This window comes from Vicugna pacos, chromosome 27, assembly GCF_048564905.1.
Source record: "Vicugna pacos chromosome 27, VicPac4, whole genome shotgun sequence".
Classification (NCBI taxonomy): Eukaryota; Metazoa; Chordata; class Mammalia; order Artiodactyla; family Camelidae; genus Vicugna; species Vicugna pacos.
This window is the reverse complement of record NC_133013.1, coordinates 22955026-22982987: the sequence shown is the minus strand read 5'-3', so window position 1 is coordinate 22982987 and position 27962 is coordinate 22955026. Positions and strand designations below refer to the sequence as shown.

At 58.3% G+C, this 27962-nt stretch overlaps 2 protein-coding genes across 5 annotated transcripts in view; one reads left to right on the top strand and one right to left on the bottom strand.

Moving 5' to 3' along the window:
* TBC1D2B (TBC1 domain family member 2B) overlaps positions 1-3387 on the top strand; it is a 72386-nt gene extending 68999 nt beyond the window's left edge. For all 4 annotated transcript variants that reach the window (XM_031691756.2, XM_072950915.1, XM_031691755.2 and 1 more), the window contains one exon: positions 13-3387. In XM_031691756.2, coding sequence (XP_031547616.1) covers positions 13-208 — 196 coding nt within the window. In that variant the 3' untranslated portion in view covers positions 209-3387. The remainder of the gene's footprint in view (positions 1-12) is intronic.
* Positions 3388-5805: 2418 nt separating this feature from the next.
* ADAMTS7 (ADAM metallopeptidase with thrombospondin type 1 motif 7) overlaps positions 5806-27962 on the bottom strand; it is a 40242-nt gene continuing 18085 nt past the window's right edge. Inside the window, exons 9-24 of the mRNA XM_072950914.1 lie at positions 20616-20760; positions 19989-20081; positions 19448-19593; positions 17981-18150; positions 17609-17742; positions 16550-16670; positions 15065-15309; positions 14659-14800; positions 13940-14066; positions 13303-13516; positions 11580-12980; positions 10398-10550; positions 9780-9953; positions 9552-9698; positions 8451-8613; positions 5806-6183 (exon numbers count right to left, since the gene is read on the bottom strand). Coding sequence (XP_072807015.1) covers positions 6026-6183; positions 8451-8613; positions 9552-9698; positions 9780-9953; positions 10398-10550; positions 11580-12980; positions 13303-13516; positions 13940-14066; positions 14659-14800; positions 15065-15309; positions 16550-16670; positions 17609-17742; positions 17981-18150; positions 19448-19593; positions 19989-20081; positions 20616-20760 — 3733 coding nt within the window. The 3' untranslated portion in view covers positions 5806-6025. The remainder of the gene's footprint in view (positions 6184-8450; positions 8614-9551; positions 9699-9779; positions 9954-10397; positions 10551-11579; positions 12981-13302; positions 13517-13939; positions 14067-14658; positions 14801-15064; positions 15310-16549; positions 16671-17608; positions 17743-17980; positions 18151-19447; positions 19594-19988; positions 20082-20615; positions 20761-27962) is intronic.

Below are 27962 nucleotides of genomic sequence, written 5' to 3'. Positions count from 1 at the left end.
GTGTCCGGCCAGGAAGCTGATCAGTATCTCCTTTGGAGACCTGAACCCATTCCCCCTGCGTCAGATCCGGAACCGGCGCACCTACCACTTGGAGAAGGTCCGGCTGGAGCTGACAGAGCTGGAGGCCATCCGGGAGGACTTCCTGCGTGAACGGGACACCAGCCCCGACAAGGGTGAGCTGGTCAGTGACGAGGAGGAGGACACCTGAGTGCCACCCACCCCGCCCCACCCCTGCCCCCTGACGCTGCTCTTCTTGCCTTCACAACCAAAGTGTACCAAAGGGTGAACTGCAGAGAAGTCTCTGCTTGCTTCAGAGCCAGAATGTAACCTGCGTGGTCTCCGGGAGTCTGCTGGGCAGATGTCCGAAGCCACTCTGCACTTTCTCTTTTCCACTCGGGGTGGGGGTCTGATCTGTTTACAGCCATCTTCGTGCCGTGGCATTTGGTTACTCGTATCCCGTCATGCTTTCTGCCTGATCGGTGCATCACCAGGCTTACAGGTGGCTATTTTCAGGAACCTGTTTACAGCATCTGTTGGTTGTGTTGGTGTCTTTGCACTTAGAAAACCTTACATGGGCCCTCTCCCCATGTGGTGTCTCCTGTCCATGTGGGCAGTCGTGGGCATCTTTTTAACAGCTGCCGTGGAGGACGCCCACTGTGCTTCAGATACGCCCAGGCCAGAGTCTGACTGCTTTGGGCGGCATAAGGTCAGTGTGGGAAAAAGGATTTCCTTACAAAGTTAAGCACATCCCTTGTTAAGAAACAGCCTATAGAAAGGCCACAGACCTGCTGGTGGCATCAAGCTGCTGGCTGTGCCCCATTTCTGGAATAGCTTTTGCCCTTTCATGCACAGTCTTTCAAACTGTGGCTCCCAGCCTGCTTGGGGAGAGCCTGCCTCTCCAGACATCGCACACTCACTCCTCTGCCTGCGCGGCTCCGTGAGGTTCTGTGCAGTTATTTCCATCTGAGAATTGACCAAGGTTCTGCATGTGTGGATGGGAGTCCAAGGAAACTGGATCAGCATCCTACAAAGCAGGCCCACCCCTGGGCAGGCCCTGGGAGAGGGGATGGAGGCAGCTTTTCTGGGGGTGCTTTGCAAGGCAGCGGTGCAGCTGCAGAGTGAAGGCTGTCGGACAGCCGGAAACCATGACTTCTCGGGAGCAGCCAGTGCCCCTGCTCTCCTCTGCCTGCTGGGGCAGCCAGGAGCCTGGCTGCCAGGGCCTGGAGCTGGAAGTGCCTTTGCCTGGGGTCAGAGCTTTGAGCCCTCCCAGACCTGTCCCCTCCCCACTGCCACACAGAAGCTTCCCTGTTCTGGGCAGCGGTCCTCCCTGCGGGGTCACCGTTGCTCCCAGTATGTCAGGATGCCCAGGGAGTTTTGGGTCTTAGAAGGCCTGGAAAGAGGCTCTGCGCAATGAACATGGTTTTTGCTTAATCACCCTGTGGACCATCCCTGATGTGTAGATGTGAAAGATGTTTCCTGGGCAGTATTACTCAAGTATGGAAGGAAACAATTTTAAGCGGATTTTTTACACTACCTGGAAAAAATTGGAAATAATCCTTAGTTGATAGCTATTATTAAACACACTCAGACTATTGAAGCAGTATGATTTGAAAAAGTGCTTTTTTCCGTAAGCCTGGTTTTTCTGTTCGTTACTGTCAACCTTCTGGCAGGATCCTAGTTTAGGATGGCATTTCAGCAGACCGGACTGAACTCGGCTTTTGTCTTTGGTTAAGTTGGTTAATTTGATTTTTCACTGTGTAGAGGGAGCTGGTCTCTGTATGTAGCCAAAAGCCTTCGTCTCTTTTCAGGTATCAAAAATATGTTTTCTCTGTTCTGGTTTTTGGGAACGGCTGTTTGAGGTCTGCCTTCTTCAGGAAGCTGCCTGTGAGCTAGGTCACTGCAAGGCGGCTGTTGCAGCCTCACAGCCCTGCAGACTCCGCAGGACCAGTGGGGCTGCTGGAGCCCACCTCCCCGCCCCCCACTTTCCACATCTGCTGTCAGCTGACGGGGCCACAACCCAGGCGGTGCAGGAGGAATGGGGCTGGGGCCCCTGGATCAGCTCCAGCTTCTTTGAGACTTTAGATTCCAAGTGGGTTTCCCCCTGGAACTGCTACATCCTGGGGGCCTAAAATGCTGCCTTTAGGAATAGGCTTGTTGTGTCTATTTTGCCTTGAAAAGACTCATCTTAAAAGCACCTGAATTGGGCCCAGGGGGCCTGTGTATCCACAGCCCATGGCGTGGGCCATTCTCTGAGTGGCAGTGTGTTACCAGTGGCCAGGCAGTGGGCGTCGGAGAGCAGAGAGATCGTGGAGGAGCTGGACTGGGGACACTTTCTTGGAGGTTCCCCTCTCTGGGTGTCTGGAGGGTGGGAAAGGGAATGCTTGGCCTGACTCCAGGCTGGGGACAGGATGGAGCCTCCTCCTCCCTCCACAACTGTAGGGTCTGGTCCCACTCACTATTTTGAGCCAGCACTTCCCCTCTCTTGTGCCACTGAGGAAAGAGCAGCTCTGTACCCTCCGGTGCCTCCCCCAGTGGCTCCCACGGGGAGGGCCCTTCTGACAGGTGCTGCCTCCGCACCCAGCCTGGGGTGCCTGCAGGATGGGCCTTGGGCTGAGGCTGGAGGCCCTGTGGGCGGGGCAGCCTCCAGTCTGCTTCCCAAACGCACACACCACGGCCAGGAGAGCTGCCCTCCTCATGCCAGGTGGGAATGGCCAGCTTTCATGTTGGTGGGGTTTTGTTTTTTATGGGTTGAACATTTGTTAATACTTTTGTATATTTTCACTACAGTTTATATTTTTATAGGCTATTTTTATCAAGGTTTTTTAGATATGTACATCTATTTTATATAACAAGTCCTTCTGTGTGCGCGACTCTGTTGTATTTATGTAAAGCTGAGCCTCTAGAACTACTCTTCACTTCTGTGCCCTCTTTGACCTTGACCATCATTGCCCTGCCATCTGTATGCATGGGCCTACTTCTTACCCCAGGTGGCCTCGGGGCTACTTGTCGTCGTGCTGACAGCTGTCTGACAGCAGCAAGACTGGATTTCTGGGAACAATTCTGGTTTCAGCTACATTATATCGATAGAGGAAGTACTCCAGGCAAACAGCCAGTCCTTTTTCTTTTTTAACTAAGTGTTTATATTGTTGCACAAATCCCTTCTCCTCGCTGTGCCCGGCGCTGCCTTCCTGCACGTGTTCTGGGCAGCTGGACCCGCCACCGGCCGCCCTCACCGGTGGGCGGGAGGCCGGAGGCCGGCACTGGAGGCCTCGGGGTGTTGCCAAGTGACTCTTTCCTTCTGTGTCACAGCAGCTTCTGTGCTTCTCTTCATTTAAGTTGTGGAATTGTCATACTAAAAGGCAAAATAAACTACTAATCTGTATAACATTCTGGCTTGAAAGGCAGTTCTAGTTACTTGTGACGGGACTCAGCCCTAAGGGCTTGGATGGTGGGGCAGGACTTATGGGAGCATCTCAGCCTTCCAGCTGGGTACTTCTGGGTCCCTGTCCTTGGCTTGCCATGGGGCGAGTGGGACAGAATGCCCTTGTCAGCAGTGGTAGCCCTAGGAGGTCCTTGAAGCCACAGCCAGGCTGCAGGTGAGGCCTGGAGGCCCTGGGGTGGGCCAGGAGCCAGGAGCTGGAGTTCCCTGTGTCCGGAGCAGCCCCCAGCCACAGGGTGGCAGGCACCCCTCCTTCCCCCAGCGATGACGTGCCCTGCCTGAGTCATGGGTTGTTTGCCTCCTGCGCCGGCTCACAGCTCAGGCCCAGCTGCCACTGCGGACACCACTCCCCTCACCCTCATCATTGGAAAAACACACGAGAATGATTAAGACTAAATGTCTTTCCGGCGGTGGTGGGGGCTGCAGTGAGGATTCCCAGACAGCAGGCGAGGAGCTGGTGAGCCTGTCTCCTCCTGGAACACGGATTCAATGAGCCTGGGGTTTCCTGAGGTCACACAGCACAACAGCAGTGGCACAGCTGGGACTGGGACCCCAGTGCTAGCCCCTGCTCAGTCTCTGAGTCAATGTGTGTGCTGTAAGCAGAGGCCCTGCTCCCTGTCCCTTGTAAAGGGTTGCCCTTGCGACAGTGGAAAGCCTTGGGAAACCATTACTCAAGTCGTGGGTCCCCAGGGCCTCCTTGGGCCAACCGGGCTGCTGCAAACACAGACAGGAAGCAAGGCTGACACCCCTCCACCCTCGGACGGTGTGGTGATGCCTGGACTCACGCAAGCCCCAGACGGCTCTTTGTGCACAGCTACCATGGGGCCTGCTCAGGGCCGTCTTCCTCCCTGGTCAGAGGGGTCAGCTGCTGGGGGTGGCCCAAATCTCCGAGCAGGAGATGGGAGCTTGAGGCCTGCATGGTCAGGGCATATGCCCTTGGACTCCTCATCTGAAAATGGGGTACTTACTCGATCCCTACAGAGTGTAGAGAACAGGAAGTTGGAGCGCTGGGCACCCCAGCACCCTAACCACTAGAGAAGCCGGCCAGTCCTGGGATAGACACTTGCTGATTGCTTCAGCCCCCAATACTGTTTCTCGCTCTCAATTCCCCATGGAGTGATTTTCATTGTCCCCTCCACTTGCTTCCAACATACACACCAAGCCACCAGTGGCCATGTGGCCCAGGGCAAGTGCCTTCAGACCAAGATGTACACAGCTCCAGGGCCACCATTCATATCACAATCTGTGAATGGCATCCACCGTAGATCAGAATGAGTGGTGTTCCCCTGTTTGGAGAAGGGGGACAAACCCCTTCCAGGAGTAGGACTTGTGAGCAGGTTGTAAAACCATCAAGTCCAAGGCCATGGCTAGAGGTAAGGGCTGGGGCCTGCACAGGTCACGTCCTGGGGACAGTGTCTGGCCTTCCCCAGCCTCCCCACCCCTCACCAGGGCCCAGGACACACTTCAAAGCACCTCACGCCCATCTGCTCTCTGGTGAGTTCAAGTCTGACTCCACGGAACTAGGTTTGGCAGGCAGGGAGGGGCCGTGGTGGGCAGGTGCTAGGTAGCAGGACCACAGGTCAACATAGCAAGAGCCAGCACCTGGCATTGGCATTGAGGAAGGGGCCACCCTGAGCCATCACCTCAGCCTGCCCGGCCCCAGCCATGAGCACAGAGAAGATGAAAGGAAGGGACAGGTGGGGGCTGAGAAGGGTGTGGCTGGCCAGTCTGCTTCTCCCTCCACCCCCGTCACCCCCCTGGGGTGGGCACCAACCCCAGGGGTTTACAAAGCCCAGTTGGTGCTACCCACTCCACCCCCTTAGTGCAAATGAGTTAGCAGATGAAGCAGAGGGCCAGGCATGTGCCTATGGGGTTCCCAGACCCCATCTCCATCACTCCAGGGAATAGTCCCTGCTGGTGACAAGGTGGGCCTTGCTCCTTAAGCGGGTGTGGCTCAATCCCTGGGAAACATAGGTCTCTGAAGACCCCAGAGTGGGGATGTGGGACAAAGGGCTGGGGGTCTGAGCAGATGACATGAAGGAAGGGGTGTGGAAGGATCGTGAGTAGGGAACCACCACCACGTGGGCCTCTGCCAAGCTGTACCTGGTGCCTAGAAAACCTTCCCTACATGGGTTATCCAGCCCTGTGAGGCCCTGCACACACCTCCTCCAGGAAGCTGTCCTCCGCCCTGACTCCCTCGGCCTTCCTGCCTAGTGGGCTGTCCTCTGCGTGCACTCGTTTGCTCCTCGCTCCCCCGCGGACCTCCCAGAGGAGCAGGTGAAAGGTGCTGTCCGCTGCGGCGGCGGTGGAGTTTCAGACTTGAAATTCCCTCAATCCAAGAGGAAGCCAAGCTGCACTTAGAAACAGTAGGTGTTCGTTTATGTATAATAATAATAATAATGTTACGCAAACTTAGAATAAAAAAATACCTTTTCTCAGGGGGAGAGGTCCCCAGCCTGCCGCTGGCGGGGCGGGGTTAGCACCATTAGGGCGCGAGGGGCGGGGCTCCATCGCAGCCCCGGGTGGGCGCTGAGGTCCGTGCGTCGGTCTGTCTGTGCGTCCTGGCCGGCCAGGGCCGGGCGCGGGTCAGCGGCGGGCGACCCGCTGATGGCCACGGGAGGGGGCGCCACGGCCGGGAGGGGGACAGGAGCGGCAGCACTGGGTGCGGACGGTGGACAGCTGGCAGCGGCCCAGGAGGCGCAGCGTCTCGCAGAAACCGAAGGACAGGCGATCACGCTCGCAGCCTGGAGGTGGAGGGGGCGGGTCAGGACCCGGGGGACACGGGGAACCAACCCCTCTTCCAGGGTGGAGGGGCTTCCCGGAGATTTCACCTGCGCCGTCTCTTTGCCCCCAACAGCCTTAAGGAGACCTGAGCCACCCCCAGAGCACCAGCCTCCTGTTTCTGGAGGTTCCCTGGGCCTCCGTCACAGAACCCCAGCTGTTGTCCTGGCCCACCTGCCCCTGGCCCAGGCCCTCACCCCCAGAACTGGAGACTTGGCACTGCTGGACTCAGGTTTCCTCAGGAAGGGCTCTGACGCTCCAGCCCTGACCACCTCACGTGCTCACGAGAAGCCAAGGTGCCTGCCACCCATCTCCATGCCTGCTGACCCTGGGTGACCCAACAGGTCCTGGCATACAGCTTTAGTCCCAGGTACCTCCTGCCACTTACCTCCGCCGTCCAGCCCTGCCACCTCCTCTGATCAAATGCACCTGTCCTGCCAGGCCTCCCTGAACCTGTACTCAGCTTCAGCTTCTAGGTCACACGCCAGAACAGAGTCCTGTCAGCCAGGCCAAGTACTGAGGCCCAGAGAGAGCAGGTATGACCGGAGCCACACAGCCTGGCGGCAGAACCCAGGGCTCCCGAGGAGGGACGCAGGGACGCTGCAGGCTGTGCTTGTCCGGGGCTGAGGCTTGGCAGGCCCTCCTGTCCTGTGCTTATCGGAGCTATTTTGGGAAGCGGCTTGCTTCCAACCTCCTGGCCTTGCTCCCGCTGCCTCCGACAGCCCCCAGCTGCCGCCCAGCTTTGCTCACTGCAGCAGACATCCCAGGGGAGGAGAAGCTGGAAGGCAGCTGGCAGTCCTGGCCCTGGGACACCCCTGGGGCCTGGCAGAGGGCACGAGGCAGGTGGCGGGCTCTTCCACCCCCGCTCTGGGCAGAGCTCTGACCTACACATCTGTTCCCACTGTGTGACCTCAGGCAAGTTTCCTGGTCTCTCAGGGGGCCCCAGTTCCCTCCTCTGCCAATAGCCCCCACCTCCACAGGCGAACGGATGTGGCTGTGCTATGTCAGCTGCCTCACCGCGGTGACCACACACCGTGGAGTTTCCAGGCTTTCCAAACGTCCTGCCACATAACCCCACAGATCATCAAAACATCCTGGGGACTCCTGGGTCTCAGCATCCTTGGCTGGCCTGCAGGAGGTACTGAGGTGCTTGCTGGATGAATGCCAAGGGCAGGGCATCGGGGTGGGTGGCATTTCTGTTGGGCCTCGAGGTAATGGGGTTTGGGGCAAGAAGACCATCCTTGCCCATGGCACGGGCAGCAAGGTAGGGCAGTGGCTGGTCTGGGGCAGGCCAAGGGCTGCCAAGGAGCGAGCCGCTGGCATGGAAGGCAGATTGGGGCAGGTCCCTGGAGGCCCTGAATGCCAGTTGAAGGCCAAGGATTCTGTGCTAAGGGGACTCTGTCCTAAAGGCAGGACTCAGACCGCTGATAGGCAGAGGAGCTGCTATGTTCTCTCGACTGTCACAGAAAGGCAGCTCTAGGCACTCTTCTTGACCTCACCAAGGGTCATGACAGTGGTCACGAGGGAGAGGAAGAAGCCCAGCTTCCCTGAGCACCTCCTGCGCCCTTCACCCTGAGACCTCGTTTGTGAGGATGGAGGTGGTCTGTCCTTTTATCCATGAGCGGAGGCCCAGACAAGGAAATGGAGCCCAAGGCCACCCAGCTGGAGAGGGGAGGCCAGGTGTGACTCCAGGGCGGTAGTTTCCTGTGCTCAGCACTGCTGGGAGTGGCTGGGCTGCAGGAAGGAAATGAGTATGTGTGTGTGTGTGTATAAGTGTTTGTGTGTCCAGCAGCTAGGAGCCTGCAGGACCCCAGGAGGGAGGCCCCTCCTGCAGTTCCATTGCTCACTCTGGGCAGTCCTCCTCTGGCCAGGAAATGGACAGGCGAGAGCCAGGGATGGGGGCTCACCCAGGTCTGTCTCAGGGACATACCTGGCCTCACTCAGGGTGTCGGGGAGGGAGTAGCTGAGACCCAGAGGGAAAAAGAGCTTGGCCAAGGTCACACAGCAGCCTGGGGGCCAAGGCAGCTACCCCCGCTCCTCCCTTGAATAGAGACAGCTGCCTGAGGATGCCTGCAGGGCTGGACCCCTCCTTGGCCACGACCCCAGCACAGCCTCAGCTTTTGCGAGGCACCCAGTCCATCAGCCAGTGCTGTGGGGGCCGTGGTTTGCTGATTCTCCATCTCCCACTACCACCCCCCACCCCCAGCAGAGAGCCAGGTGGGGCACTCACGTGGCGGCTCGGTGAGCTCACAGTCCTGGGCCCCGCACGGCCGGGAGCTCTCAGGCCAGGCCTCGTGGTCGCACTGGTCGCTGTCTTCCTCGGGCAGCCCAGTCTGGGTGTTGACGCACTTGACCAGGCGCCGCTGGACACCACCACCACAGGGGGCTGAGCACTGCGGGGAGCAGGGGAGGGGTGAGCATCCCCTTAGCCAGCCCTGCAGGGGGCATTGGGGGATGGGGACAGCCGCTGTCTTGGCCAGGAAGCCGAGCTCCTCACTCCCAGGCCCACCCCTCATGCCTCCTCAGAAGGTTGGTCCCAAGGCCACTAGGTGTTCACTGGCGCGAGATGCGCCTGCGGAGCAGAGGGGCCGAGGGGGCCTGAGCGGCCTGGGCAGGGGCTCTGGGGCTGGAGGACCTGCTGCAGCCTGTGGGCAGCGGAAGCGGGGGGGGGGAGCTTCCCGAGCAGGGCCCATCGTCCTGAGCCAGATTTTATTCTCATCAGGTGGGGTCTGGTGTTTTTATAAAGCTCTAAAAATAGACTTAATCTGTGCCAACTTTGTGCCAGGCCCTGGGCTAAATTCTCGTTGTGACCTCACTGAATCCCCACAACCTCATTTTACAGACAAGACAGAGGCCAGCAAGCCGTAGCAGCCTGCCCAGGGTCCCTCAGCAGCCAGGGGGACAAGCAGGCCTGGCAGGAAGGTGTCCTGCTCACCCGAGGCCACACTGGCCACTCCCATACCCCTCCTGCCAGTCTGGCATTTGCTTAGTCCCCTGGACACCCCGAGTCTGTCACTTCTGCCCCAGGACTTTGCACTTGCTGTTCCCTGTATGCCTCTCCTTCACATCACTGACTCCTGTGGGTCTCACTCTAAAGACCCTGAGGTCTCCCTCCTCAGGCCTTCCCTGACATCACAGCGCATGTCTGTTTTTTTCAGCCTGTCTCCCTGGGAGGCCTAAGCTTCAGCAGGGTGGGGACCTCGTCTGGCCACCACTGTATCTGCAGGACCGCAGAGATCCTGGTGCACGGGACACAGTGAACGCCTTAATGTGAACGAAGGACTGATTGGTGCCCACTGGGCACTGGTCCCCCCAACCCCTGCTTGCTCACCTGGCCCCAGGGCCCCACCACCCATTGCGTACAGGGGTGGGTGTTGCAGGGCCGCGTGCTGTTGGGTCTCAGCGCCTCCTCGCAGAGGCCGGGCTCCGGACAGGTCACCAGACGCTGCTGCTCACCCCCGCCGCAGGCCTCGGAGCACTGTGAGGGCAGGGAAAGGGGTCTGGGCGCTGCTAGGGTCTGAGGACAACCCCACTCCCATCCCAGTTCCCCAGGCCTCACCTCCCTCCAGGAAGAGATGTACCAGCTGAGGCAGGGCTGGGCCCCGCAGGGCCGGCGGGCGGGCGGCTTGGGAGGCCCCGGCTGGCAGTGGAAGGGCCGCAGGGGCCGGAGGTCCCGTGTGTCCACACACTGCACGTCCCGCACGGAGGAACCGCCGCCACAGCTGCGGGAGCACTGGAAGCCGAGGGTCGTGTTTGTGGACACGGCGCCCCCCCGCGCGTGCCCATGCAGGACCCGTGAGGAGTGTGGCCGGGCAAGCACTGGACCACCCCCCGCCCAGGGCCAGTCCTTCAGAGTCCCAGGAGAGGCCATGGCTGATGAGCCTCGGGCAGCATGGCCAGGGGCCGCCCCAGGATGGGACAGATGGAGAAAGAAGAACAAAGGAGAAGGTGAAAGCTGGAGGGCAATGGAAAGAACAGAGGAAAGGATACAGCCAACAGGAGAGGGGGCTTGGGGCAGGCTGAACCACACAAAGGTGAAACAATTCGAAAGAGACTAGAAATTACAGTACAAAGATGTGCAGCACGGAGCCTGGCCTGACCCCCACCGGTGGCTGTGGCTGACCCCAAACACCAGCCATGGGCCCCGGGGCTGCCTGCCTCCTCGGTCCTCACGCACCTTACTCCAGTTACCCGTGTGCCAGGCAGCACAGGGCCGCAGGTGGCAGCGGCGGGCGGGCTGGGGCCGGCCAGCGGGGGCGCAGTCCTCCTCCCGGCCGGAGCTGCAGCGCACGGGCCTCCAGACGGCACCCAGGCCGCAGGTGGTGGAGCACTGGGGGCAGGGGGTCACGGGCCATGAGGGTGGGCAGATGCCTACACCTTCCAGGCCCACCGTGAGAGGACTGCTCATCAAGGTGGGTGGGACCTCAGTGGAGTCAGTGCCTCAATTTCCTCATCTGCAAAATGGGCTCCTCTACCCACCTCCTAAGGGGACCATGAGGATGAAAAGCCAACTCCTCTAGCAACCAGCTGTCCCTACTCACAAGAGACACAGGTGAGGTGGCCCAGCTGTCCTGACAAGGCTTACTGCTTCCCAGGATCACTTGGGAAGGGTTTCTCACTGGGCCTCAGCCTGACCCTCCCGCACCAAAACTAGGGATCTGAACAGAAGCAGTTCACTTCCCCCAGAGAGACAACATGGAGATGCTGGGGTGGGGATGGGGAACACAGGCCAGCGTCTTTCCACACAGTTCAGATCCTCACAGGCCCCTGACAAAGCAGGTGGGGCCACTGAGGGGAGAGCCAGGTGGCAAGAACTGAGCTGCACCTGCTGGAGCCTTGGCCAACCCTGGTGGGCCTTGCTGGGCGGGGCCGGGCCTGGGGGGCATGGAGGCGGCCCTTCCCCGACACAGCTTTTTGGAGTAAGCTCCCTGTCCCTGGGAGCACTCAGGCCAGAGAATGAAAGGGCCATTGCTCCTGGCTGCCCCTCATTTGCGCCTGCCCTGGCTCCCCGGTGGCCCCCTGTGCTACTCAGGAATGGCCTTCGGGGACTCCAGGGACCCAGGCCCCTGGCTCTACCCTATTGCTCAGAAGAGAGGCTGAGGCCCGATGGGGCAGCCTGGCCCGAGGAGCACATGAGGACAGTATGACTGAGCGGGGCCACACTCCTCCCACCTCAGAGCCTCTACCCACCACAGGCTGTCAGTTTCCAAACCCCAGAATCCCCATCCCCCTGGGAGGCAGGACAGACAAGGCCTGTTATCCCACTCTGCTCATTTTGAGATGAGTCTGAGTCAGCGAGGTCCTGCTGGACCCCCAGCTGCCCGACCCCCTCCCAACCACCCCCACCTGCACCACTTGCCTTGCTCCAGTTTCCCACTTCCCAACTGGCATTCCTGGCAGGCGGCAGGTTTGTGGGGGGCCCCTCCTCGGCCAATCTGGGGTCCGGAGGCCCAGGGGCTCTGCTGCTGTTGGCTGCATTGTCCTGGGCTGGTGTGGACAGCCACACAGGGCGTGGGGGTGCCTCAGGACTCGGGGACCCAGGCTGGCCCAAGGGGCCCGGGCTCAGGGCGGTCACCCAAGGCGTGTGCCCTAGGTTGATTGGGGCCCTCAGAAGGAAAGTTCCCGGCACTGCCAGGGTCTGCAGGTCCTGAGGAGCCAGTCCTGGGGTTGAAAGGGTGGGAGTCCCCGGCTCCAGGGGGCTGTCCATGCCCCGAGTGTCTGGCAGAGCGGATGTGGGAGGAGGAGGGGGAGGAGCGCCCCCCACTGTGGGCCACAGCTCACCGTCCACAGGCACCAGGCCGCCCTCCAGAGCTGGTTCCCAGGCCACAGTCCTGCTTGTCCACAGCTCTATGGGGTCAGGACCAGGAGAGGGGTGGGTGGTGCTGATGGTGGACCCAGCAGGCGACGTGGGGCTGGGTCTTTGGGGGAGGTGAGGCGCTCTGCGGCCTAAGGCTTCCTCGTTGTCCTCGGAAACCTCATTGGTCCTCTCCCACCAGGGAGGGGGTGGCTGGCTCTGGCTGTCCTCCCCTCCCAGGAACTTATTTTGGTCCCCAGGGACAGCAGGCGTCTCCATGCCAACTGAAGTCGGGGGCCAGGGCAAGCTGGGCAGCCCAAGGTCTGGGGTTCCAATGGGGGCCTCTTCCTCAGATAAGAAGTTGGCCCAGGGGTTCCCAGGGGTCTGCTCCGAGGGTGGGGGTGTGGAATGGCCAGTCTGGGTGGGCTGAGGGGCAGGGGACCAATCTCCCAGCGCCCCCTCCTCCTTAGTCCCAGGAGGCTCTGTGGTAGGCATGGGGATGCCCATGGAAGGCTCAGCAGGGCTGCTCGGAGGTGGGGGCATCCAACCCCCTGTGCCCGCCAGGTCTGTGTTGGGCTCCTCAAAGGGCCCGTAGGACAGGTCCTCGTGGAAGTTAATGAAATTGTAGTCATAGTAGAAGTCATCAACGAACACAGGCCCCGGCAGGCCCAGCTCGGGGTCCTCCTCCCCAATGGCATTGCCCATGCCAGCCGGCTTGGGTGAGGAGGCGGGTGGAGGGCGTGGGGCCAGGCGGCGGGGGATGAAGTCGATCTCATTGAAGAGCTCGTGGCTGGAGGAGCCGCTGCCTGAGCCTTCAGGGCCCAGCGTGTCCAGGGCCCACGGGCAGGGGGGCAGAAGGCAGGTGGCCTCGCTTGCTGGCCTCTGGGCTTCATCGCAGGGGACACCAGTGTCATTGGTGCAGAGGATGCTTCGGTGCTGAGTGCCTGGCCCACACGTCACCGAGCACTGAAGGGAAGGCCCGGGTGAGGGACTCAGGCCAGGAGAAGCTGGGCCCCAGCAAGGCAACTTGCACACTGCTCAGTGTCAGCGTGCGGGGCCTCGGCCAGCCCCCTCTGGCCCTGACCAGAGACCATGGCATGTGGCTGTGGCTCACTAGAACATCCTAGCCCAAGGTTTGAGGTTTGGGGCGGGGATGGACTTAGAATGCCCCAGCCTCCCTCCCACCATGGTGCCCAGCAGTAAGGGCTCCCTGAAGGCTGTCTGCCTCCCTGTAGCCCAAGACCAATGGGAGAGCCAGGGACAGGCCTCCTCCCATTCTGATGCTCACCCGAGACCAGTTCCCCACGGCCCAGGTGGCTGGACAGGGCACATCACGGTTGCAAGGGGTTTCAGCAGAGGGCCGGGGCAGGTGCTCACAGGCAGGCAGCTCCAGGGCGCTCTGTTCGTCCAGCCCCACGCTGCGGATGCAGAGCACAGCCCGGCGGGAGAGTCCCCCAGGGCCACAGGAGCTGGAGCACGGCTGCCACTCACCTGCCCACCACCTGCGGGGAGCATGCGGGTGGCATCAGCGTGGGGCCGAGGGACTCCCAGGCACTCACGGTTCAGGCAGGGTCAGGTCTAAGCCCAGGGGATGATCTCCGGCCCCCAAAGCCCAGTGACAGGGCATAGCCCCCTTTGCTCCTGCCACATTCACCCCTGGGGTACCTGGGCAAGACCTGAGGCCTGTGTCCACATCCAGGGACCCAAACACAAGTGAACAGGGATGCCCCTGGCTGGTGCTGGCTGCCGAGGGGGGTCCCAGGCCCAGGCTGAGGTCGGCAGCAACCAGGGGCTGGGGCTTCAGCCTTGGGAAGAGGGGCCAAGGGCCCAGCTCCTTCTGCTTCTCTCAGGGACCCCAGATGAGGGAAAGCTAGGAATCAGGCACCCGGTGGGAGCAGCAGTAGGGGAAGGGGGGCGGGGCTCACCGGGCCGGGCAGGGCTCCTCGCTGCACTTCCTCTGGCGGTCATCCGGCCGGCCCAGGGGGTCACAGTGTCTCTCATCCACAGGCCCCGCCTGCCGTTCAGTGCAGTGCACGCTTTGTCTCTGCATGCCTGGGAGGCCACAGGGGTTTAGCCTAGGCCTGGCACCCAGGGTGCTCCTGCCCAAGCCTCCCTGCACCCAAAGACCCACTCCGCTCAGAACCCTTCCAGAACCAGGCCTCACTGCCTGTCAGGATGAAGGCAGGCCCCACTGCCCTCTCCTCACTGTCCTCCCGGCCATCACCCCAGCCTGAGAGAGGCAGCCCAGTGTGGAGGTTCAGTAGGACCACAGGGTCCTAGCCGGGAGGCACTGGGCTGCTCCCTTGGCCTCTCTGAACCTCAGTGTCTTCATCTGTAATTGGCTGTAACAATAATACCTGTCATGAAGCCCGGGTGTGAGGACAACACGCGGCCACAGATGTGCAGGCTCAGCCACGATTTGGCAACTAGTGCCAAACCCAACCACAGCCTCATGCCACCACCACATACAAGGTGGGGCTATTGCTGGCCCCATTTTATAGATGGGGAAACTGAGGCCCGGAAGCAGCATTCCAAGCTCATAGTGGCCCAGCAAATAAGCAATGAACCAGAGGCTGAAGCCGCACATTGCTGCCCAGAGACAAAGGCCCTGCTGGGCAGCAACTGTGCCCAACCCTCGCCTTACCTGTGCCACAGGTGACTGTGCACTTGGTCCAGGGCCCATAATGCCAGGAGAACTCAGGCGGCTGGATCTGGCCGTGGCCATCTGCCTCCCTGTGGATGGTGTACTCGTAGCGCACCCCAGGGTTGCTCTCCTGGAACAGGAGCTGGGGCAGGTGGATAGGGCCCTGTGAGCACAAGGTGTCCTCTTCCTCCACCTAGGACCTGCTGCCCAGGGTAACCACCCTAAAGGACTGACCCCAGCCACCTCTTGGACCATGGGGCCATTTTAGAGATGAGGAAACAGAGGCAGAGATGCCAACAGTAGGGCCGGGCTCCGTGACTGCCGCGGGGCTCACTCCTGCCATAGGGCAGGGTCCCATGGACTCCACCTCTGCTCCTCCCCTACCTGGGCCCTGGGAAGCAGTCACCTGGATCCAGACAGGCTCGTCGGTGGGACCAGGGGACGTGAGGTTCTCCCAGTTGCCTGTGCGTGCGTATGTGAAGGTGGTGCCTGCCACCTGGTAGTCCCCGTTCCACTGGATGGTCCACCCACCGTTGAGGAAGTACTTATCCGGGTCCTCGCTGCGCAGGGCCAGGAAGTTGGCGGCCTCAGCCACCTCCTCAATGCGGATCTCGCGAGCGCCGGCTGGGATCAGCCCCACGTCCACGTAACCTATTGGCCAGGGGTGGTGGGAAGGTTGGGAACAGAGGTAAGAGGTAGCCGTGCCCTGTCCTCACCTCTCTTTCCACTTGCCCCCACCTGCTGATGCCAAAGGTCCCACATTAACAGAAGATTCTGAGTTCCCCACTTAGATCTGTCCTAGGTCACCAAAGCCTCAGAAGGGCTCCTCAGATCCTGCCCCAGTCACTCCTCTCTGGGTGACCCACGCCCCATCACTCCTCTCTGGGAGACCTTAGCTGGTGTTGGCACAAGGTGGGCCTATGTCCTATCTTGGGCCACCACGACCTTTCTAAAAACCCAGTTGACGGGGCCTTTCCCCTGGCCTGTCGTCCTCATGCCTACACGGCCTGTTTCTGTTCACTGAGTGGCACCCATCATGTGTGTGGCATTACCCTGAGGACTTTACACATGTAATGACCCTGTGACATAGGTAATACAGTTAGCCCCATTTTACAGATGAGGAAACTGAGGCAGAGAGGTTAAGTAACTTTCGTGAGGGTTCTGCTGGGATGTGAACCAGGCTCTCAGATCAGAGCTTTAACCACCACACAGGACTGTGTGCATCTCTGGATTATGAAATCTAAGCTTGCTGGCCTAGATTTCAAAGCCCCATGACAGCGCCCCCTTCCTTACAGACAGGTCCCTAGACAGAGCAGGATCCTTCTTGCCTCCTGACTTTGCTGGGCACAAGCTCTTTCCTCCAAGTGTAAAGCCTCTCCCTGGCTCTCCTGAGTCTTTTATGATTCAGCTCAACTTCCACCTCCTACAGAAAGTCTTCCCTGACCTCTCCAGGTCAGGACCTCTTCCCCAGCGCTCTCACAGCCCTCTGGGCCTCCCTCCACTGCATCTGCTATGCAAAAAGATCAGACTGTGAGTGCTTCACCTCCAGATCTCCCTCACCTAGCGCAGTTAGCACTTAAGCAATGTGTGCAAAACAGGCCCTGAGGTGAGACAGTGGGGCTAGGGGAGTGTCTGAAGCTTCATACGGCCACTCCTTAGCCCAGCCTGGGATCCCTGAGGCAGGAGGACTCCCTGTGAGGGCAGGTCTCTGCACCCGGGCCTGGGTGCCCCGGCTCCTGCCAGGATCTGGGGCAAAGCAAGGCAGCTTCCCTGCTTCCCATTTCTAGCCTAGGTGAGGACCGTGGGGGCCACAGGCAGGGGCTCATGGGAGACAAGGAAGGGCCACAGGTCAAGAGCATGCTGCCCCCCCACTAGCAGTCCCACCCCATACCCAGGCCCTCGGCCTCCTCGAAGGTCCCGCTCACGGTGTGACAGGTGGAGCCATTGCCGTGACACACGCCGCAGCGGTCCTCGACAGCACCTGAGTCAATCTCGAAGTCACAGCCCACATTCTGCAACATACGGGGAGGGGTGGCCCCTGGTGCTGGGCCCCAGCCTTGGGGGCCTGCCGGGGTGGGGAGTGGGGGCACCACCACAGTCATGCCCTCTGACCCCAGGAAAACCCCTCCACCTCCCTGAGCCTCAGCTTCCTCAGGTGTGAAACAGGGAGAACTCGAACCGTGAAGGTGTGTTGTGAGATCTCATGAGACACAAGACAGGAGAAGTGTTCTAAGAGGTCACAGCAGGCAGCGAGCTGGCACAGACTGGGCTCCTGACCAGTGCGGACTGGAATCTCCCCAAAACGGGAATCATTGTCAAAGGCACGGGCTTAGCGCCTCCCTGCTGGTCCTCCTAGGAGCCCAGGCCTCTACACCCAGGGGCTTCCCTTCCCAGGAGCAGGGAAAGACAGTGGCTGAGAATCCGGGCAGGGGGAGCGGCCGCCACCCCCCCCCCCGCCGCCACTGCCGCTGGAAGTGAGCCTAAGCATTGTCAGCAAACACTGACGCTTTCTCTTCCCGGCCCTGAGCCCTCGTGGCCCTACGATGACCTGTTAAATGACCGCATTCAACCCTGTGACGTGGATACAGGGACGGTCTCCTCTCTATCACACAGGAGCCGCCACCTGTGTCATCCAGCCAGCAGGTCGAGCCACCGCCCAAGCTCTGGTTTCTGGGCTGGGGCTGGGCCGGTGCAGGCCAGCACTCGGAAGCCGTGGGCAGCCAGCAGGGATGAGGAGGCAAGGCCGCGGTGGAGAGGCTTGGGGGGCGGCGCCCGATGGTGTGGGGGCTCCAGCCCCAAGACGAGTGGTGGGGGCTTTGCAGAGAGGTGATGGGAGACCAAAGAGCTTCACTGGCAGAGCTGGGATGCCCCATGGTACAGCCTGGGTCGGGCGGCCTGAGGAGGGGGTTGGGGCCGGCAAGGCCAGAGACCCTCTCCCAGCCAGACACACCTTGCAGATGCCGTTGATGCAGAGATCACGGCTGGCCTGGCCCTGGTAGCACGGGGTGCCGTCGACCACAGCGTCCCGCAGCTTCTCAGCAAAGTACTCATTCGAGGGCCGGCAGTGCAGCTCGCAGGGGTTCACTGGGGGCCCGAGCAGAGGAGCCATGAGAGACAACCCAGGTAGGAGTCGCGGAGGCCACTGGGAAGACCACCTCCACGACACGCATCAGCGGCAGGCCGGAGGCTCGGCCAGGCTGGTAGTCTCCGCAGGGCTGCAGATGGGAGTCAAGGGGGAGCAGCAGCCCCGGCAGACAGTGGCTGTACCCCTGGGCAACCCTACCCTCCGGGCCTCAGTGTCCCCATGGGCAGCCGGACTCACCGTCATTGACCACAGGCACCCACGTGTGCAGCTGGCCCTTGTACAGCATAGCATCGAAGTGGCTGCACTGGACTTGGCGGAAGGAGGGGCGGCCGGTAGGGCAGGCCTGCAGGTTGCACAGGCGGAAGCGCTTCCGCTCGCCCACGCAGTATTTGCCCCTGTATTTGGGCCTGTGGGGAGAGCCGAGGTGGGGGCAGTCAGTGCGCGGTGACAGTGACCACGTACCTGGATCCACAAGTAGGTGCTCGGAGCGAGCAGCTCCGCCTGCATCCCTAGCACCCGGAGCTTCCCGCCGCCCACCCTCTGGCCCAGACACATTCTCCCTGCTTGAAAGGCTCTCAGAGATGGTGACAGCAGAAAGCCTGGGCTCTTCCCCCAGCCTGCTGCGTGACCTTGGCCAAGTCTTTGCATCCTCTGGGCCTCGGTTTCCTCATCTATAAAATGGGATAGGGGCTGCCTCTGAGAGGCTAGGCCAAGCTGCAGGCATGACTGGCACTCGCCGGAGGGGCTACTCCAAGTGTCCAGCCCATGAAGCCCGGCGTCCTGACAGCCTACATGTCAGCAGACGCTTTCCTGATGGTAGCCCAGGTCAAAAGGAAGCCCACCAGGCCTGGCCCAGCCCAGAGGTCTGTCCCCGAGTACAGAGGCTGAACCCCAACCCCACCCCATCTGGGTAGCTGCCCCCAACCCAGCTCAGACCTGGTGGCTGAGAGGCAGGGAGGGGCACAAGCACACAGCCCTAGAAGGACCCAGCTCTGAGTCCCACACCCACCTTGGTGAAGGGGGCTCATCCGAAGGGGCCGGGCAGCCCCTCAGTCTAGCGCACAGCTGGCCCCTGCATCTCCCTGAATCTTCACATCACCCCTCTTAGATGGGGAAACTGAGGCCCAGAGGGATGAAGTCACTCGCCCCAGGTCACAGAGCGACCCTCCCAGGCTGACCAATTCTCCCAGCTACCTCCAGTCTCATCTCGGACCCACGTATACCACTAAGTGGCTCTGTTTACTGAGCACGTGCTACAGACTAGCTGCAGGGTGACAGCTTTCCCTGCACGTACTGCATTTAGCCTTGACAACTCCCGGATGGGTACTGCTGTTGCCCCACCACACACTTTCTCTGGAAATTGAGGCCCAGAGAAGGGGTGGAGAGGGGATTTGAACCCTGATCCATCTAAGGTTAAGGGTCTAAGCTCTCAGCCACTGCCCTCTCTTGCCTCCCTCCTGCAGCCATAGCTTGTGTGGCCTCGGCGGAGTCCCTCTAGTCTCTGGGCCTTAGTGTCCCCCTCTCCGCAATGGCAACTCAGTCAGCCTCGGGGGCATGCCTAGAAATGACCAAGGTGGGTCTGGATACTCCGGGCTTGGCCTCCATGGGGACACTTCTGAGAGTGGGAGGCTGGGACAAAGCCAGGGTCCCTGCAATCAGCTGCTCAGGGCGCTGGACTCCACCTGCCCCAGGCCCCACACTCACACAGGTTGCGTGCACTGCCGCTCGGCGCTCTGCACGCCCACGCCGCAGCTCCGCGAGCAGACGGACCAGGCGCTCCAGCCAGACCAGCCACCGTCCACGGCCTCGGGCCGGAAGCCCACAGGAACGCACTCCCCATTCAGACACCACTACCAAGACAGACAAAGGTAGCACCACCCCGCCCCAAGCTCCTCATTCTGGTGAGAATGAGGTGGGTGGAAGGCCTGGGAAGACCCAGAGGGGAGGACCTAAGGGGTGCGGGAGTCCCCTTCCAGTCACCCAAGACCGAGACCCCACAGTGGAGCCAAGCAAGGAATAAAACAGAGCCCACGTGCTGACTCTCTGGGCTGCAGGTGCCTTGAAGAATCACCCAGTCAAGCTCTGGCCCAAAGCCTCCATTCTGCAGATGGGCACTCGGGCCAGAGGGTGCTGAGGGTCTGCTAAGAGCACGGGCAAGCCTGCGAGCCAAGGCCAACCCCAGGCACAAACACAGCAGGAAGGCTCACCTCTCACCCCCTCCACAGCTGGACTGCGGGGCCCCTACCTTGCTCTCCCCACACCTGGTACCGTCCACAGCTGCATCCAGCTTGGAATGACATGTGGTCCCCACGGAGCACCAGAGTGTGTGGCAGACATTCTGCAAGGAGGACGGCAAGGGCCACAGCCTCACCTCCTCCCCAGCACCGCCGCCTGCCCTGCCCCCTCGCTATTCCCCTCTTTGGGGCTGGCACATGTTGGGGTCTATAGATGGAACCCCCAGAGGTCCCCTCTTGTCTTCTTTTGACCAGGTGGTGTGGGGGGCCCTGGGTTGGGCCCCAAGGCTTGGGTTTGCGTCCCCAGCCTGCTGATTCTTCTGGTTGGAAGCTGCAGGGTCCCTGACATGCCTGTGGCCATCGCTTTGGGCCATCCTCCCCAGGACCCTGCGGTAGATTTCCTTTTACCTCTTACGATCCAGCTCCAGTAGGTGAGGGGCTTGCCCAAAGTCCCACAGTTGGTAAATGGTCCACCCAGAATTCGACCTGGGTCTGTGGCCACCCAACCCCACGGCCTCTCCCATGGGCCACTTTATGTCTCATGGGCATCACGTGTGGGCCAAGCTCAGGCCAGGTGGGGTCTGCAGGCAGCTGAGGGCTCTCCAACTCTCCCCTGCCCACACGTGCCCCACACTCACGTCCATGTCATCACAGAAGACAGAGTAGGCCCCGTACTGGAGGCGGCACTGGTGGCCCACGTCATAGAGGACGCCAGGTGGCACCGAGGGGAAGTCGATGACATCCTTGGCAGGAGAGTCGTCCAGGCAGAGGCCCCACCCACGGCTGCAGAGATGGGACAGGAGTACGGAGTGAGGGGAACCATCAGGGAGGCCTCAGCCGGGCCAGGAGGGCAGGGGAGGTGGGAAGGGACTTACAGCCCTAAACTTACAGAAGAACGCGAGCCTCCTTGCTCATCTGACCTATTCTCTAACCCAAGCTTGCGGGAAAGGCCTTCCCAGCCCCTCCCACCCACCTCCAGGGCCCTCCAGCTGGCTGAGCCACTATCCCTGCCCTCCAGTGCCAGGCGAGTAGACACATGTGGGCACTGGCACCCACAACACTCTCCCCAGGATCCTGCCCAGAGGCCCCTCCCTCTCAAGCCTCCTGGACCACTAAGCCCTCACATAACCCTGCTCTGAGTTCCTGCAGCTTCCACCCCTCAGCTCAGGATCTGGAGACCATCACATCACAGCTGATACAACAGCAGGCCTCTGGTGGCCCTGCTCCGGGCTGAGACCTAAGGTCATCCGTGGGAAGACCAAGGCCTGAAGGCTGCCCCCTGCTCAGCCACCAACCTGGGAGAGAGCCCAGAGGCAGCCCTGCCTGCCAGGCTGTCTGCCTCCATCGCTCCCTTATTTACTCCTGCCTTCCTCCTGCCAGGATTCCCTGGCAGCAGAACTTGGGGTCCCAGGCTAAGCAGGGTAGATGGAGGAAGAAATCCCCAAGTTTTCCAGTCTTGGACACTTGAGGGTGACTGGTGCCATGACAGGGAGCCAGGACAAGCAGGGGGTCCTGGTTAGGACTGAGGGACACATGGGAAAGAAGGGCAGAGGCTATGGATGCTGGGTCTGGCTGTGAGGGAACGAGGAGACACCGCAGACTGTGGAGGAGCCGGAGAAAACGGAGGGGGCCAAGAAACAGGCCAATGTACAGCCCGTGTGGGGAGAGGCTGGGGGGCAGCCAGCCACTGGGATCCTGGAGTCCAGATTTCAGAGGCAGAGGTCTGGGAGCTGTGACCCCAGGCCAGGTTGGGTGGTTTGTGTGGTCTCCTAAGTCCCCTGGCTGGTGGCAGGGCCCTGGATCCTTGAGAGCTGCAGGGAACAAAGCCTCAGTGACTAGACTCCTGCTGAGGATCCTGGGGACCCCTCTCCAGCCTGGACCCCCTGTGCTAGCTGGAAATGGACCCTCTAAAACGGGCTTCAGCAAATTAGCAGGCGTGGGACCCAGCCCCCTGCCCTGGGTGAGTGCAGGCCGGGCTGGCCCTGGGCGCTGAGCAAGCTCTCTCACCTGCCCCTCACAGCCCCCGAGGCAGAAAACCCACCTCGGCGTCTCCTGACACACCCAGGGCCGGGGCAATGCACCTCTTGCTCCCAATCACTCGTGATGGTCAGGATCTGATGCTAGGCCAGGCTGCCAGTGCCCACATGTGTCTACCCGCCTGGCTGCTCTCAGTGCAGGGCTCCTGCTATGCGACCTCAAGCCTGGCCCCAAATACTTCACCCCAAAAGTAAGTTCAAAATCACGGCAGCTGAGGCCTGGCAGGGATCAAGGAGTTTTCTGATTGCTGGCCTCAGCCTGGGGGCACCCTGGGCCTGTACCCCGGGGCAGAGCAGCAGCTGAAGGAAGCTGTCGGGGTGAGCTGCAGGGTCAGCCTGGCCCTGGGGCTCCTTTCCCTCTGGCAGGACACAACTCTAGATGTGGCTGGGGGGATGGCCCACTCCTTTTACTCAGAACTAGCCAGGGGGCTCCTCCAACTGGGGGTCCAACATGCCTCAGCCCTGCACCGACCGTCCCAGGCCACATCCAGCCCTTCAGTTTCCTAGATAGGACCCAGCACTGATGTGCTATGCTGTCAAGCTCTCGTGGGTCTGCTGCTGGGTGGCCAGAGCAACAATCACCTACCAAGGCCGTCAATGGGCATGAGACGCTGCAGGCCTGAAGGGCCCTCGCAGGATAAGGGCCACCTTCAGGCCCAGATGCTGACTGTGGAGTCAGACCCCAAGTTCCGCTCTGCCCAGCTACGGGTGCTGTGTAGCCTTGGGCCATCCTTCACCCACTTTGGGCCTTCACATCCTTATCTGTAAGGCGCTGAGGCAGCCTCTGTGATCCCAAGCAACAGAGGTATAAATAGCAGCATCTACTTGGGAAAAGTCACACGGCCAGCCGGCCGGCAGCCGGCCCTTCCTGCCTCCAGTCGGCGCACCGCCAGGCCCCCCTTGCTGCTGGCACATGTCAGCCCTTCCCCTCGGGGCCCCTCCTCGCTCTAATTATAGCATGGGGTCAGAGAAGACAACGGTGGCTCCAGTCGGAAGTGTCACTCCCACCTCAAGGACTGCAAAGAGCTTCCCATCGTCTGAGAGGGACCTGTGTGCCCCCTCCCCTCCCACACCAGGGCCTGCTCACGGAGTCACCGGATAGTGGGAACGGGGGTGAAATGAAGGACCTGACACACAATCAGGCCTGCCTCTCTCCTGCAGAAGTCCTGGCTGCGAGGGCATAAGCGAGCGGGCCTCCGCTCCCTCGCCCCAGGTCCAAGTAGTGGCTCATGAAACGAGAGGTCCCTCAGGAGACAGCAGGGTCCTTTAAAGCACTCTCAGCTCAGAAAGGCCCTTCAAGTTCTTCAGGTTGACCCTCTTGGACTGGCCAATGCCCACAGCCTCCAGAAACTTTCCTCCAGCCCCACCACCACCTCCTGAAGATTCTCCACCCCACCCCACGCTTCTGCACTGCCAGCCCTTGACCATGTCGTGCACCCCACCTAGAACATCCTTCTTCCTCAGGATGCTCCATTAGTCCTCACAGGGCAGCGCCAAGGCTCCTTCTAAGAGATGATGTCCCTGACCCTGGGGGGGCTGGTGCCCCCTCCAGATTCCTACAAACCCCCACAGGGCTGTCTGCCACAGCACTTATCACCCAGCACTGTCACACGTCTGCCCCCCTCCAAGATGGTGAGGGCTCTGAGGACAGCTACACTGTCTCCTCTCCCGCTGTCCCCCAGAGCACAGGGCACATTAGTATCTGGCACAGCAAGAGCGCAAGTTAGAGACCAAGTGGGAGGCACTAATGTCTGGATCTGTGCAGCCCAACAAACATCTATTTGCAGGGAGCAGAGGAGCGCTGGGTCCAGTGGGGAGAGAGGGACAGTCTGAATGTCTCTGAGACTTACCTCTCCAAGCCCCAGAAACACTGCCTGAGCCCACCTGACACCTTCCTTCTATGAATCTTGCTCATTCTAGCCCCCACCCTGCCTAGGTAGGGCCTGACCTCTGTCTTCCACCCCACCCCCAGCAAGGAGATGGAGGGCGCAGGAGTTAGAGGACAGGCTGGTACCACGCTCCCCCTCTGAGCACTCCCCCAGCACCTGTCCTAGGCCTTGTCATCCCCTCCTGCCAGACCCTCCAGGATGGCGAGGTGAGAGTGTGACCACCCTTGGGAAGATGAACTCCCCTCCCTCCCCAGCCCCCTCTGTCGGCCGCACGCGTGTGTCTATCTTCCTGCTCCTCTAGGGCCAAGGCTCTGGGAGGCCCTAGCCGGCTCAGGCTCTCACCCTCTCCTCCCACCCTCGCCCCAGGCCTCCAGCCAAGTCCCTCACACATTCCAGCAGCTGAATGAAGACAGAGAGGCATCTGTCTGTCTGTCCTGAGGCCAGGGTGCTGGGTGGCACCCTGGGTGGAGGCAGCCGGGAACAAGCCCTGAGCGTGTTGCATGGGCGGCTACTCTCCTGATTTCCTAGCCATTCTCTCACTCTCAGCCCCCACATCAGGAATGAAATAGACCCTGGGGACTGTTTCAGCCCTGCTCTCCCTGACCGGGCCACTTCCCTGGCTCAGGTCCTTATCACTTATCACTTGGTAGCAGTGACAAGAGTCACGAAGCATTGAATGCTAACCATGTGGCCAGTGCTGTGCTACACACTTCACATGTTTGCTCATTTAATCCTCAGAGCAACCCAGGAGGCACTCCCATCATTATCCCCAGTCTCCCAGGCTTAAGGGCTAATGTAACTTGTCTGTCAACACGGGTAGAAGCCTGGGCGAGAGTCCAGGGTCCTAACCATCAAACTGAACTCCTCTCTGCTTCTAGTCCCATTCTCCACCCAGTAATCCCTCCTCTACTGGAGCCCAGAATCCTTGGTCTCACATCCATAACAGACCTGGTCACATCCTGGCTTCAAACCCAATGAATGAACTCCTAGAAAATACGGCCCATTGAGCAGACACAGATTTATTTCCATTCCCTTCCAGAACCCTACTAAGATGACAGTAAAGGAATAAACAAAGCATAAATCAACAAGGACAAAGGGCAAGGGAGAGGTGATGACAGCAGATGAAAGATGTCAGCAAAACTCTAGAAGCTGAAAAGCAGATGATTGAGCAGCAGCTAACTTAGCAGAGCAGTGAAAGCCAGGAGCCAGTCCTGCAGGGAGAAACCACCCAGAAGTGGGACACTGGAAGGGCTCAGGAATTAGAGCCCCAGGGATCCCTGGAGGCCTGGGTGCCAGTAGACTGAGGACAAGAGCTTGGCTGAAAGTCTGTAAGACCCCATCAGACCCTGGACACCCCCCCCAACTCTGTGTGGCCAGGCGATGGCCATCACCCGGCCTGGTAGAGGGCCGGGGTCACTCTCTGGCAAGGGTGAGTCAGGAGATCTGGCCCAGGAGCACCTGACGCAGTAGAAAGCCTGAGGAAGCGGGACCTACAGAGAAAAGGGGACAAGTGAATATCTACACAAGGAAGCTGAGATAATGGCCAAGCTCCTTCCCCATTTAGAGGCCAGAATGCTGAAGCCAGACTTACATCTTCCCAGGAAAAGACTAGAGAGTGCCTCTCTGGGAAAACAATCACTCAGGAAAATGACTCGAGATACTAACATCTGACGATCTCCCAAAGAGACAGCCCCGTCCCAGCCAGCCTCAGCAGTGACTTGGAAAAGGGCTGCCCAGTCCACAGACCTCCTGACCACCATCCCAGAGCCTCCTTCCATGGAGGGAATACAGCCACCATTTTAAGAAAACCTTTAACATGAAAGAAAGATTCTTTAAAAAAAAATAACTCAAAGGAAAGAAAGACACTACAGAGAGCAAAAGAAAAACATTAAATCTCCATAAATAATACCTTCAGAAAGATAAGATGCTGCACCCATGAAACTAGGACAGGATAATAAAAGGGAGTATTTAGCGAATAAGAAAGTTCAGGAAATTAAAAGTACAATTTAAAAAATTTAAAAATTTAATAGAGGGGTTGTAAGGTAAAGATCAAGATGTCTTCCAGAAAACAGAAGGAGACAAAAAGTTAAAAGTATAAAAATAAGAATGTGAGAGAGAACAGCTGAATATGAACAGTTCCATAAGGAGAAAATAAAAGAAAGATGATTGTCAAATAACTAATATAAGAACAATATGCCACCAAAAAGCTACTACAGCTCAATGAATTCAGTACAGTTACAAGATACAACATTAATATACGGACATCTGTTGCACTTCTATACACTAACAATGAACTATCAGAAAGAGAAATTAAGGAAGCCATACCATTTAGCATTGCATCAAAAAGAATATACCTGACTGAGAAGGTAAAAGACCTGTACCTGGAAAACTATAAAACACTGATGAAAGAAACTGAAGATGACACAAACAGATGGAAACATATACCTTGTTCATGGACTGGAAGAACTAACATTGTTAAAATGATCATACTACCCAAGGCAATCTACAGATTCAATGCAATCCCTATCAGAATATCAACGGCATTTTTCACAGAACCAGAACAGATAATTTAAAAATTTACATGGAAACACAAAAGACCTTGAATAGCCAAGACAATCTTGAGAAAAAAGAAAAGAGCTGGAGGTATCATGTTCCCTGGCTTCAGACTATACTACAAAGCTACAGTAATCAAAACAGCATGGTACTGGCACAGAAACAGACACATAGATCAGTAGAACAGAACAGAGAGCCCAGATATAAACACACTTATGGTCAATCTATGACAAAAGAGGCAAGAATAGATTATGGAGAAAAGACAGTCTCTTCAATAAGTGGCACTAGGAAAACTGGACAGCTACATGTAAAAGAATGAAATTAGAATATTTTCTCACACCATGTACAAAAATAAACTCAGAATGGATTAAAGACCTAAATGTAAGACTGGAAACCATAAAACTCCTAGAAAAAAATACATAGGAAGAAAACTCTGACATAAATCATAGCAATATTTTTTTTGGATCTGTCTCCTAAAGCACAGGAAATAAAAGTAAAAATAAACAAATGGGACCTAATTAAACTTAAAATTTTTGCACAGCAAAGGAAACCATCAACGAAACAAAAAGACAACCTACTGAATAGAAGATATTTGTAAATGATATGATCAATAAGAGACTAATATCCAACATATATAAACAGTTTGTACAACTTAACATCAAAAAAACAAACAATCCAGAGGGGAGGGGATAGCTCAAGTGGCAGAGCGCATGCTTAGCACACATGAGGTCCTAGGTTCAATCCCCAATACCTCCTCTAAAAATAAAGAAATAAACCTAATTACCTCCTCCTCCAACAAACAAAAAAAATTTTTAATTGAAAAAAAATGATTCTGCCAATTAAAAAATAGGCAGAAGACCTAAATAGATATTTTTCCAAAGAAGACATACAGATGGCTAACAGGCACATGAAAATATACCCAACATTTTTAATCACCAGAGAACTGCGAATCAGGAGATACCACCTCACACCTGTCAGAATGGCTATCATCCAAAAGAGCACAAATAAAAAATGTTGCAAGGATGTGGAGAAAAGGGAATCCTTGTACACTGCTGATGGGAATGTAAATTGGTACAGCCACTGTGGAAAAAGCACAGAGGCTCCTCAAAAAACTAAAAATAGAACTACCATATGACCCAGCAACTCCTCTCCTAGATATGTATTCGAAAAAAACAAAAACACTAATTTGAAAAGATACATGCACCCCAATGTTCATAGTATTATTTACAATAGCCAAGATATAGAAGCAACCTAAGTGTCCATCAATAGATGAATGGATAAAAAAGATGTGGTACATATATACAATAGAATGCTACTCAGCCATTAAAAAAGAATGAAATTTTGCCATTTGCAACAACATGGATGGACTTGGAGGATAGTATGCTAAGTGAAACAAGCCAACGAAAGACAAATACTATAATCACTTCTACGTAGAATCTGAAAAATAGAAGTAGTTAATATAACAAAAAAGAAAAAGACCCATAGATATAATAGAGAACAAACTAGT